We start from the raw sequence: 13,269 nt of genomic DNA, 5'->3' as shown, positions 1-13,269 counted from the left end.
CAGTGGGGGAAAGAGGTGACTTTTGAAAGGCACAGGCTCCACCCCTGCAGTCCAATGAAACTGGGCACCCCTATGAGATCATGTACCTAGCCAGAATGCCAGACTCCCCGCTCCAATAATTCTTCCTCCCCAGGCTGCTGACCTATCTACTCAGCCTCCCACCACAGATAGCTGGGTCCCTGCCACCTCCCCCATGTGGCCAGAAGCTCCTCGAGAGCAGGGATCCTGTCTGACTCAGCCTGCTTCCCCCACGACGCCCAGTTTTCTTGCTGCCATAAAGCCCTTGGCCAAGAGGATAAGGCCCCAGTGTCCTGGGATGGCAGTCAAAGTCCTGGCCCCGTCTCCCTCCATTAGGGCTACCATCCAGCAGATCCAGTCTCTTTATAGCTCCTACCCCCAGCGTGGTTCACACCTCCACGCCCTTGCACAGGCTGTTTCCTCTACCTCAAAAGCCCTTCCTCCTGAGAGCTTCCCCAAAGCATGGGGCGGAAGATGACTTGGGGTGGCTCACAAATGTGCCATTAAATAACACTGGATCCTAGACTGAGGATATCAGGCTCTCCCAGGTCTCTTCATCAGTTTGTATGGGATAGTCTGGTTTGTGCCTGTTGTCCTGATGTAATTGATGGTACCCACCTCTTCCCCTTCATAACCTCAGATGTGCCATAGTTTAGATGATAAATTACATGGTCACTTTAATCCTTCCAACTGCATGAGAAATAAAGCCTGTGCAGTCCCAGACTTTAACACATCGCCAATGTGTGCTAATTCCTCTCTCTAACAAACGGAGAAGTAGGAAAAGCATCTAGCTAGAAGTTAATAATGGCGCTTTGTTTTCACTGTGGTTGTTTCTTTGGATATCTTCTATTTCAGATAAATGATACTCTTTCCATTTAAGATATGAAACTTATTTTTAATATATTAAATTTTAAAAATGATACGATTGAAAGAGAAATTTCACAGGCTAGTGAATTCCTATTCATTCCTTAAAACCCAACTCCAAGTCACCTTTACACCACCGTCCTCCCCTCTGTGGTTTAATCTCTTCCTCTTCCTCTTCCTTTGACATCTGGCAGGGTCACAATCATACCTATTACACTAAATTATGATGACCCAGCTACTACTTTGTTAGGCATCTACCATGTGCCAGGCACTGAGCACTTACTCTCATCCTCTCACTGAACCCACCCCACAGCTCTGTGGAATACCTGTCACTACCCTTGCTTTACAGGTGATGAAATAGGGGTGAAGGAACTTATCAACAGTCACTCAGCTAGTCAGTGGTATGGTCCGGAACTGAACCCGGACTGGGCAACTTCAGTCTGTGGCCTTGACCACCACTGTCCTAGTTAGTGCTCTCTCCCCCCCACCAGTGGGCAGACAGCGTGCCCAGCTCACCTCCTATCTCATTCAGAGCCAGCCCTAGGCCTGGCACAAACTCCACTCTGATAAAGACATGAAAATGTGTGTGAGGCATTGGCTGGAACTCAGTCCCTGCTGAGGTATCTGGGGACGTCTGGGCCCCACTCCCCACCCTATGATAGAGAACACAGAGCTCCCCCAGCACAGATCTGGGCTGGAAGGACCTTCCAGGAAACACCACCACCATGTGTGCTGGGTCTCCCCGCCCCTACTCTGCCTCCTCACTGCCTGAGCCTCCAACAGGCAGGGAAGGTCCCCACTTCCTGCTGCCAGACCAGGATGGCCAAAAAAGAGCAGCAGGGTCTGAGCGCTGGGAAGGAAATGCCAATCTCAGGACAGGGCTGGGCAAATCAGCTTCCTAGAGGGGAAGGCTTGAGCAGTGCTTAGAAGGAGGCAGGAGTTCTGGATAACCAAGGGCAAAGACCATTCCAGGGGAGGAGTCTCGGTTGAAAGCGTCGGGGAAAATTCGAAAGAAGGCTGAAAAGCAGGTGGTAGCTAGGTCCCTGGTGGGCCTTGAACACCAGGCTGAGGAGTTTGGGTAACACTGGGGATTTTCTGGGGGGGGCTGGATCAGGGAGTGACACACAGATAACTGGGGGTTCTGAGGCCCCAAGATGGGCAGCACCTTGACCAAGTCACAGAGCAGCAGTGGCAGGGTGGGGGTTTGAGCCCACTCTTGCCTCCCAGGAGACCCCAGGTTCACCTGGTGGCCACACCCCAAGGATGGAGCCTGGTGATGGGGAGGGTGAGCCTGCAGCAAGCAGCCAGGGGCAGGCCAATGCCCACAGGGGAGGTAGCGATTGTGGCCAAGGAGACAGGCGTGCATGAGGCGGGGTTCTTTCTCCCAAGTGTCACTGGGCACAGTCATTTCCACTGCCCAATGCCTCCTCAGGATTAGCGGGTCAGTGGGCAGGAACTGCAGGCTGGCACCAGCCCTCAGGAGCTGAGCCCTGCAGTTAGCACTACCTCTGCAGCCCACCTTCCAGCCCTGGCCTCAGCCAGCCTCTGTGTCAGTCCTCCACCAAGCTCCTTCCTGCCTGCCTTTCTTTTCTTCCTTTCCCCCCACTTAACAGATTGCGGCAGCAAGATGGCACAAATTTATGGCTCAACTCACCAAAAATAACAAGAGATCTATCAAAGGCAGTTTGCGTGAAATTAACAGGCGCCTGTACCCTCTTGTCAAACTCACTCGGCTCTGAAGCGTCCCAGGCACTCCGCCTAGTCACTGCCCACCAGCCCCTAGCCCAGTGCTCTTCCGGTACCAGCCCGAGCCCACCCTGCTAAGGCCTTGCTGTGGATCCTCCTCAGCGGTGTCCCAGAGTAGATGAACACAGCTTCCCTGCCCTGGTGCCTGGGAGAGGGGCCAGGACAAGGGTCTCACCCTACCTGTTCACTACCATCCCCACGAATCTTGCTCTCAGTCTGGTAGCTGCAGGTGCCAGTCCATTCTCCTGCAGCCCAGTGGGGAGGAGACAAGGGAAAGAATGGAGGGGACCAAAGGCTTGGCAAAGGCGGTGCTGCCACAAGGCACAGACGGTGCCACGGACTCTCAGACATGCCCTGACACGTGGAATAAACAGTCATGTGCCCGCTGTGTCTCGCACCAGAAAGGTTGGGCAGGAGGGAGGAGATGGCAGAAGAACTTCCTGCCTGCCAAGGGAGGGGAAGGGGCTGTGCCAGCCCAGCTCTGGGCACCAGTGTGCCATGTGAGCCCCCTTATGACAGCTGATGCCACATCATCCCATGCCAGCTCCCTACAGGGGCCCTCCCTGAAAAGCAACCCCAAGGAAACATGCCAAGTAGGACAAGGGGCAAGAGCAGAGGTCAGGCTTGGGAACAGCTGGGAGCCCTAGCTCAGGGCTCCCTGCTCAAAGAGACACCTGGCCTCATGCCCAGGAATAATCAGGCATCCAATCTCCACCCATCTCTAGCTCCAGAGGCCTCTGCAGAGGTTCTGATGATGGTGCCTTTCCCATCGCCGGCCCTCTCTGATCCCCAAAGACACCCCAGCTACCAACCAACTCCTGCTTCCGGCTTCAACCAAGCCCAGCTGGCTGCTCCTGGCTCTGTGCTCCACATGGCAGCCTGCCCAGATGGTGCCCGCCCATGAGGGCAGAGCCTTGCTCCGTCCACTGCAGATCACTGGGCCGATGGACCGCAGGGAAAGCCAGACAAAAGAACCCGCCTGCAGCTGAGCACGATGGGGGAGACCCCCACAGAGTGACAGGCATTGGTGGCCATCAGGAAGAGCCATAAACCTCCTGATATACGCCTGGTGTTCTCCGCCGATGTTCAACAAAGAAGCGAAATTCAATTTCTTCCTACAGGCACTAAATCCCAGGCCAGCCTCCAGGGCCTGTAACCTGCCCGCGGCCTGACTGTCACTCGGACAGCTTCATTGACCGCCGTTAGAGGCCAAGCTAGCCTGGGAGAGAGGCCACAGCAAGGCCACTGGGTACTTGCCGTGGATGGGCACGATGCCAGATGTCTCATTGGAGAGGCCAAGAAGGCCCCCATCCAAAGTACTGGGTCAGGCTACTTTCAAGATAACTACCCCCTCTAATTAATTCAGGGATACCTCCCCATTCTACAAAGAAATCATTGCCCACCATAAATAAAAGGATCAACTGAAGGTAACAGTCAAAGGTAGAGGCCAACTCCTGGGCTCTAGCCAGCAAAGCAGGGCTGGGGACAGGCTGCACTCCTCCAGTACTCCTAGCAGCCCTCACACGATACTCCGTCTCCTTGTAAACACTCTCCCAGTGAAATCCAGATGCCCTTTCCATCCTCTATCCCTGCATCCTTGATCCTCATGAGGATAGGCCAGCACCTGTTATACCAAATGGGGAAACTGAGGCCCAGAGAGAGGAGAGGCCTCCCTGTCGGTACCAGAGCTACAGAACAGACCTCAGACCTGCCTCCTTCCCATCCCCATGTCATCGGTCCCTGTTCCCTTCAGGTCTCCTGGTCAGTCCCCGGCCCAGCACTGTTCAGCGGGCACACAGGATCCAGCCGAGGCCCTCAGGACCTTGAAGCTGCAGGAAGCAGGGTCTGCAGAAGGCAGCCGTGGCTGAGGGAGTTGGGGTGGGAGTGGGAGCAGGCAGGACTTCAGGGCTCGCAGAGCTTTTGCCCAGTCAGCAGGAAGCTCTAGCAGCTGGCGGCCTCAGTCCCAGAAGACATGGGCCCTGAGGGGGGAGACAGGGGACACCGGGAGCTGAGCCAGCCCAACCCTCCAAGGCAGCCTGGAAGCTCAGGCCTCTTCATCTAGGCACACTCTTCCTTGCCTCTCTCTGCCCTGACCCTGGGGCAACTGCCAAAACTCACTGACCTGTGTGGACAGGAATGCATCCCTGTTCCCTGCCTACTCCAGCCTCCAGGCAAACTTGTCAACTTGCAGCACCAGAGCCTGCCACGATCACTCCCAGCGTTGGGCCTTTGTGCACGCTTCTTCCTCTGCTTAGAATGCCCTCATCTCACTTCTGCTTGTCCTTCAGGTCTCTGTTCCTGCATTACTTCCTTCAGGGAGCCTCTCCTGGCTGCCCAGTTAGGAGGTCCCTCCCTGGGTTTATATATCACCCTGCATTATCTGATCTATGCCCCCATTCTTCTAGCCAGTCTGCAAACTCTTCAAGACTGAGGTCTCACTGCCATGCATTTTGGTGACTGCAACATTTGGTCAAGGCTCAGCAGAGGGGTGACATCAGTGAACAGTTACATGCACGGCTGAGGATCTACCAGGATGGACACCAAGGACACTGTCAGCCCCTGCAGACCCCGCCCCACCCAGGCCCTGCTCAGACTCACCATATCTCATCTCGGTTGTGAATAGATCATTGCTGCTCCCCGAGTGCAAATCGGCCTCAGCAGGTGGGGCTGGGCCCCCGGGCACCAGGGCATTGGACAGGGTGTGGGCAGCAGGAGGGCCTGGAGATGTGGTGGTGGCGGAGCCGGCCCCCGCCTCTCCAGGGCAGCTGCAGCCTGGCTGAGCAAAGCCGCAGGCCCTGCCGGCAGCGCGGCCACACTCCTCACTCCAGCGGCAGAGCACACCACAGGTGAACTGGCTGGAGTTGTTGTTGTTGATGAGCAAGACCTCGACAAAGCGGAAGGCTAGGGCAGCAGGCGCCAGCAGGCGCGGGGCCTCGGAGGGCTCAGCCGACAGGCACAGCTGCACAAAGTTCTTGTCAAAGTGCAGGAACGTAAAGGGGCCCGAGCCGCTGCACAGCTCCAACCCCGCTGCCGCCTCCGCCTCCTCCTCCTCTGGCCGCCCCACCTCTGACTCCGCCTGGGCCACTGCCTCCTCGGGGCTAGGCCGCAGGCAGGTAAAGTTGACCAGGTAGTGGTCCAGGGGCAGCAGGCGGGGGGCAAAGTGTGCGCACACCTGCTCCTGGCGGTTGAAGCGCAGGTAGAGGGAGTACTTGGTGGGGTCAGGGTTCTCCAGGGTCCAGGAGCAGCCCGAGGCGATGGTAGGAAAGAGGTCCTGCAGCGAGAAGGCCCCGTAGAGCACACCCGAGGCCAGGGCAGAGCAGGCACTGGGGGCGGGGTCGAAGGCGGCGGCCAGGCGCAGGGACAGAATCACAGACAGTAAGAGGGGACAGGCTGGGGTCATCCTATGTCCCTTGCCCTGTGGAGAGAGACAGTGGTCAGTGGGCCCCCAGCACAGCCAGCATGGGCTCTGAACCTCCCATGGTGAGCTGTGGAGTGGGCCTCATAGTTAAGACCATGGTCTTTGGAGGAGTGTCACCCAGGTTCACCTGTGTGAACTTAGACAAGGGACTTGACCTCTCTGAGCCTCAGTTTCCTTACCTGTAAAATGGACCAATGATAGTACCTATCTCACAGGTTTCCTACAAGGGTAAAATGAGATAAGGAAGGGAAAGGACTCGGGAGAGTGCCTGGAATCTTGTGAACCCTGAAGAAACAGTAGCTGTTGTTGCCATTGTTCTGTTTCCTCAGAGTCAGCCCATCAACTACAAGCATTATTTGCCTGACATTCAGATCCAAGCCCCAGCCCCACCATCCAACCTGTATTCTCCATAACTGTTGCTCTCAGTCCCAGCGTGTCATGATCAGCTGTGAGGCATGTCACACGTGACCTGCGGTAATTGTCAAACCGGTGATGTTTGACTACGATTTGCTTTTTTATAAATTAGAGCAATTTGAGGTTATTCCTGGAACAATGTCATTCTCACTTGCTTTACTGAGAGGGAGAGAAAGGGGCGGAGTTACAGCCAGTGTGCCAGGAACTGCGCACAACCTGAGCCATGCCCACAGGAGCGCACTGTCAGTGTGGATGTCATATGTATCACTGCCGTGGATTTCCTGGTTGGAACAAGGGGGAGAGGCACCAAGCAAGGGGACTTTGGGCTTGAGCCCCAACCCAGCCAGCCGCCTGCTGGCTGGGTGACCCTCATGAACCTCAGTTTTCTCGTCTGTAAAATGGGAGCAGAAATTCCCCCTCTTACTTCCCTCTTCCCCTCCAGCTCCATGGGATTATCTTCCAAGGTCTGGTTCAGGGCCTGCTACCTACCCCCTGCCCTGTGAAGCCACCAGCCAGTCGTGACCTCTCTCCTATACTATTTCCCTAAGACTAGCTCATTCAGCTCATGGGTCTTCCAGTTCCTAAGAGTGGGGACCCGAACTTGTTGATTTCTACCTTCCCTTAAAGTGCTGCACCAAGCTGAGCTCCCAACAGGTGTGAATGTACTCCAGGTGTGGGTGGGCACCTAAGACCCAAGCCCTACCCCTACAGACACACAGAGCAGTCAGGCCAGAGTGGGTAAGGGCTGAGGATGGGGAGAGCTGCAGGTGCCCTCCCACCCCTCAGGCCAGGGCTGTGTCAGTGCCCACAGCCTGCCCAGCCTCTATCCAGCTGCCCAGAAAATGGAACCTAGTGCGTGGTCTGAATCAGCCCCACTTCCAATCCTACCCCCCAAGTAATCCACACGGCTTCCCTCCTCTGTGCCACAGGATCGCTCACAGCACTGCATGGGCCCCTAGAGCCCAGCTGGTCCACATCAGAGGAGAAAAGATGGGGCTAGGAAAAGGGAGACAACCCGCTCCAGATCACACAAAGGTGGCCAGAGGGGACTCAAGCCCAGGATCTGAGGCCCAGCCCAGGCCCTTCTTATTCCGCCAGTAGCCTCTGCTCCTTCCCTGTGCTTGCTGCTCAGGCTTCAGGCCAGATGGACCAGCTATTAGCTCTGGGGACTGAATCAGAAACACAGGACAATTCACAGGTATGGCTAGATTTTCCCAAGACACAGTTGCTCCCAGGAAACAGACTTCCCCTTGGGTCTTTAGGAGTATAAACACTGGGCAGAGGGGGGACAGGATTTAGAACCCTAACTTTCCAGTCCCTGTGCAGCATCCATGGAGCTCCCCACTGCCCCAGATGCCACATCCCCTCGTGCTGTACCTCCAAGCCAGGCCCAAGCAAGCATCTGCCCCTCCCAGTCATACCGGGGCTGGAGGAGATGGTGGAGTAGCTCCAGGAAGACCTACTCACTGCGAAGGAGCCACCCCACCCTCCTCCCAAGACCCACATGGGGTTATTCGGCAGAAGCCAGACAGGCTGTGCCTCTGCCCCCACCCACCCACCCTCCTCCTCAGAGCTGAAAAAGGGATGAGACCTCTGGTCTTTCCCACCCTACATCATGCCTGTCCCAAACTGCTCAGCCCGCCCCACCTGCTGCAGCACTAGCAAAGCCAGCGACTGATGATGAGTGACATCCAATCCCCCTGCTGCCCCCAATTATTTTTAAGCAGGCTGCAAAATTCAGGCCATGGCTGCTGCTCAGTGGAGGGGAGGTGGGGGCTCATTATAACGGGCCTCCCCTCCCCCACTTACAGCAGCTCAGGGAACCTCCCCTCACACACACACCAACACATGTGGGTTTGAACACCCTTGTGCCCTGAGGACACACCAAAGCATGAGTGCACAGATGTTCACAGGAGTTCTGCATACGAACGGATACATATGCACACGGACATGCATTCAGACAGGTGAAACCCACAGATTCATGCTGTCACATGCACTCAGGAGTGAACACGCACACACGGGATGTAGAGGCTCACATGTGTACACATGCACAGAGGTGCACACGCATTCTCAAGTGAGAACATACATGAGTATCTGGCCCTCTGAGGCTCGGCATATGACAGCTAAGTGTCAGGCAGGATCCTCTGCGGGGTCTTCCTTTGCGTGTCTGAAGCTGGGGCTCCCTCCCCTACCCCGCTCCTGGGCTGCTGCTCTGCTCACTACTCCACAGCCCCGCCCCATCAAGAAGCACAAGGTCCACATCCTTCACAGCCACAGGCTGGCTTCTCCAGAACGGAGCCACTTTTAACCCAACCCAAACCCCCCCTCCCCTCAGTCTCCTTCAGACACCTTCACGCTCATTCTGGGATTTCATCCTGGACATGCGCGACCCTCACTGTGTCGGCTGCGACATAAGACCTTTTGGGGCGCCTTTTTATATCACTTCCCATCATTCAAAATAAGGCAAAGACCCAATTCCAAGCTGGGTCACAGACAGCCACTGGTTCATTAAAGACCCTCCTGCCTGTGTGTAGCCAGGCCTGTCCTCCTGGGAGCACTGACAACCCAGAGGCCTCTCCCTGGGCCACCCCAGGAAGAGGACCTAGAAGGATGATCCTTGTCTCACAGGCAGCCCAAGTGGCTCTTAGTCATGATTAACCTCCCTGAGCCTCAGTTTCCCTCTCTGTGCAATGCAGACCATGAGCCTTGCCCTCGGGATGGCAGATACCTCATCAGCCTCCCAACAAGTTCCCAGCACAGAGCCTGGCCCACAGCCCTGTCTCCTCTCCGTCTTTTCAGGACCTCATAAACGCTACCCTCTTGCCTGCTGAGGTACAGGGCACTGCCTCTGGGAAGGCTCTTTGGGTTGAAACGTAAGTGGCTTGGCTGCCTCCAAACCCAGGAAGACCACAGACCAATCCCTGCACAAGAGTTAAAGAGGAGAGGTACTAAGGCCAGCTCTGAGGAAGAACTTCCTGGGCCAGAGGTGGCTGATAGGAGGATCAAAAGGCCTCCTCCCTCAGAGATGGGTGAGGAGCTGACTGGAGTAGTCTCCCTCTCACTTTTAACCCTACCCAAGGCCCCTCCTCTAGGGGGCTGGGGGCTGCCTTCACCACATGCCCCTGACCCCAGCAAGCCCAAGAATCCCACTCTGCCCACACGCACTCAAGTCCCCTTTCTTTCAACCCCTCAGGGCTCCCCAGCTTCCCTTCTGCACCAATAAAGGAATTCAAGGCTTTCAGCAGCTGAAAGGGCCAAGGCAAGACTGTGGGGTAAGGGGCAGAGCAGCAAGAGAGGGGTGTCTCAGGGCCTGGGCCGGTCTGGGATTCCCGGGATGACTCCCATTTGACGCTGGGTGGCGGGGGAGGGGCGAGCCGGGGGAGGGGGCGCGGCGATGCGCACATCCGTCGCGTTTATCCACCTGGCAGCTCCAATTCGCCTGCCCGTCACTCACCCTCTGCCTCCCGGGCGCTCGCCGCCCGCCCTGCCCAGGCCGCCACGCAGGCGGGGACCCCTACTTGATGCCTTCGGGTCCCCTGCCAGTGCTCGGACCCGAGGACAGGGTCCTCAGGAGCTGCTCTCCCAGAGCTCTGTCGCTCCGGGGGGCGCACACCCTCCATCCTGCCTCCGGAGCTGGGGGACTGGGCTGAGGGGAGGGAGCGCCCCCCTCTGTGCAGCCCTGCTGTTCCAGCTGCCAGAGAGGGTCGCTCTCTTGGGGGAGGGGGTTCCTCCTTAAGCAGGAAAACGCGGGCAGAACCGGGAGGGGGACAAGGGGCAGCCCTCGGGCCTCTGGGGGCGGTGCCGCGCGGGCGGCGGGGGAGGGGGCGGTGACTCAGCCGCCCTCCGCCCGCCTCCCCGGAACTTTGCAGCAGCTGGAGCCGCCGTTGCTACAGGAACCGAATGCTTTTGTTCCCCAATGTCAGGGCTGCCGGGGCAGGCGGGTGACAAGGAGGCTGCCACTCCCCAGTGGGACCCAGGTCGGGCCACACTGCCCAGAGGACTTCCAGCCATCACAGGTTCGAGTCCCCTTCCTCCGCGCCACCTTCCCTTCCCCCAAGCCACTCAGGCCAAAGCCAGGTTTCTTCAAACTCCTCAGGCCCTTGGGCCCGGTGGCCCTGCTAACTCTGACCAGAGGCGAAAGGCCCTGGGAAATTCCTGACGGTGTCTGACCTCCTGGGGGAGGGTAGAGGCTCTTCTGTGGCTGAGTGATTTCCCACCTGGCTACCCCTAACAGGCTGCCTGCCTTCTGGGACTCTGACTGGGGTTTCTTCTCTGTACTTCTCCCACCTCTGCGGCCTCTACACTTGAACCAAGACCCCAGAGACCTTGGCCTGGCTTTCACTAATATCCCTCTGGCCACAGCTGATCCCAGAGAAATATAGTGGGAAGTTGCAGGACCAAGGAGGAGATGAGGGAAACTGACAGTCACTGGCTCCCCCTGCACCCATACTTTGGGGGGGAAGAGGGGACTGGGGGCTAAAGGTGTTTCTGTCTTTATTATACTGGGAGTTGAAGTGAAGGCACTGGAACCTGTTTTTCATTTTTCTCTTTTGGGATTAGGAGTGGAGTGGAGAGGGGCCTGACCTTGGCCTTGAACAGAAACAGCCCCACACCCCTATCATTATTGAACATTGCTAGGTGCCAGACACTCTATACAAACAACCTAACTTCATTCTCCCAACAGCTATATGAGGCAGTGATCAATGACCCATTTTATAGAGGGTCAACTGAGGCTCAGAAAGATTAAGTAGCTTGCCCATGTCTTTGAACGTAGGTTGTCTGACCGAAAGCTGAGTTCCTAACTACTTACTCAGCTTCATTGCCTGGGGGTGGGGAGGGAGGGAGGGATGGGGGCAGAGACCAGATGGAACCTCACTTTGTGTTACAGAAATGCAGACCACGCACGCACACCCCAGACTAGACATGTCCTTTTGAAGAGTGATACAGAAAGGGGGCAGAAGAGAGAGGAGGAGAGAGGGAAGAAGAGGGGAAGATCTCTTCTCTCAATCTTGGTCCAGAGAAGACCCTCCCTAACCTCCCCACTACCATCACCAGGACATATCCTACACAGAGTCCACACTGCCCCTCACCCCAGTAGCAGTGCAGAGGATACTCCCCAGGTGCTTGCTCTGTCCCAGGGTCAGGTGGATTCCCCCACAACCGACTCCGTGCACAAGCCAGGCACAGCCCACCTTTGCCCCCAGCCCTCACCTCATGGGAAATGCCATGGGGTAGAGGCTCCCTGGCAACACCTGACCAAGCACAAACAAGCCCAACCAGGCATCCTGGAGCCTGCGGCCAATCCTGCTGGTCTGTGCGTGAAGGCTCAGAGGACTGTTGACTTGCTGCTGGGGTGAGCCCTCCACTCCACCCCAACCCATCCCACCCGCAGAACATATGGCCTGACAACCAGCAGTGTTTGGGCATGGCTAGCACTAGGAGGCACCTGGCCTGGCCCACCAATCTCCTCTCCCCAGGGACTTCCCAGCGTCAGTCCTGCAGCCACCGCTGATGCTCTGGCTGCGGAAACCCGGGGTTGCCCACGGGAGAAGGGGTGGCGGGTCCCGGGCTTCGGGCAGGGGGCGCCAGAGGACGCCCAGGGGCCCGGCCGGCAGCTGGCGAGGCGGACAGGCAGGCGGCATCTCTCGGCCCGGGCGCCCCTCCCCCCCCGCGGGCAACAGACCCGTCGCCCGCTCTGCGCGGGCCGCGGCGCGGAGGACTTCCCCCGGCTGTGCCCTCGTACCGAGCTGACTGCGGGAGTGGCCGCCAACTTCACAGCTTACAACCCCCCTCCGGATCATGCCGGCCCTGGGGCTGCGGGAGGGTGCGTCTGGTGCCCAGCTCTATGACCAGGGGTGGGAGGATAGGGATGGGGGATGGACAGACAGACTCCAGCCAAAGATGGACACGGGAGTCAGGGATGCGGGTCCAGTCGGGATCTCAGCTGGAGGGGAGGGGGCGCGGAGCAGACACGGGGGACACGGCCCCAATTCCAAGCTGGGGGGAGGGGACTTGCAGCAAGATTGGCGAGGGAAGGCAGGACTCCGGGCAAATATGGGGGAGGGGGCACTGGGGGCAGAAATAGAGAAGAAGCATGGTCAGGGTACGGGCGCGGGGGAGGGTAGAAACTATGGGCAGACATGGATGGGGACAGGAAAGACTCTGGGCAGAGATGAAGTGGAGGAGAGGAGCAGCGTCCGGCATTCAGACTGTGATGGGAGATGGAGGGGGAGACACAGTTGAGCTGCAGGTTAATGTAGGGGGGCCTCTAATAAAGGTGGGGGGGCGCACCGCCCGGATCCGGGCCGAGATAGGGAAAGACTCGAGACAGCAACCACGGTCTGTGTCAGAATTCTGGAGGGGGAGACTTTAGCATAGATGGGTAAGAGGGTCGGTCCAGGCTGGGGGGGGGGGGGGCCGAGATTAGAGATTTACCAGCGATTAAGGGGGCCTCGGCCCCAGGTTTAGGAGTTCCCCAGAAGATGGGGGTGGGCGAACGGTGAACGAACTCAGTTCGGGCTGGGGGAGAATTCAGCAGAGACGGGTTGGGAGAGCGCCCCGAGTCCGGGCCGGTGCGGAAACTCGGGACCGCTCCGGGAGGGCTCGGTGCGAGGCCAGGTCGGGGTCTGGGGCCAAGCACTCACCTGGGCGCCGTCAGCAGCAGGAGCGGGGGCCGGCGCTGGCGGGGGCGGCCACGGGGCGCAAGTTTGCCATCCCTAAGTCGGGGACCGGGCCGGGCGCAGGGCAGGTAGCTGCAGCCGCGCGGAGGGCCGAGGCTCCCGCTCTCCCGGGCAGCGGGTGCAGAAGAG

General features: G+C 58.0%; 1 protein-coding gene across 5 annotated transcripts in view; it reads right to left on the bottom strand.

Annotated features, from left to right (window-relative positions):
- ADGRB2 (adhesion G protein-coupled receptor B2) overlaps positions 1-13,218 on the bottom strand; it is a 36,908-nt gene extending 23,690 nt beyond the window's left edge. For 3 of the 5 annotated variants that reach the window (XM_023219365.2, XM_023219367.2, XM_023219366.2), the window contains exon 1: positions 5,227-6,028. In XM_023219365.2, coding sequence (XP_023075133.1) covers positions 5,227-6,028 — 802 coding nt within the window. Of the gene's footprint in view, positions 1-5,226; positions 6,044-13,104 lie in introns of those variants that run through there. The other 2 variants (XM_026457228.1, XM_023219368.2) reach the window with 2 other exon arrangements.
- Positions 13,219-13,269: the final 51 nt, after the last annotated feature.

This window comes from Piliocolobus tephrosceles, chromosome 1, assembly GCF_002776525.5.
Source record: "Piliocolobus tephrosceles isolate RC106 chromosome 1, ASM277652v3, whole genome shotgun sequence".
Taxonomy (NCBI): Eukaryota; Metazoa; Chordata; class Mammalia; order Primates; family Cercopithecidae; genus Piliocolobus; species Piliocolobus tephrosceles.
This window is presented reverse-complemented; position numbering and strand designations above follow the sequence as displayed.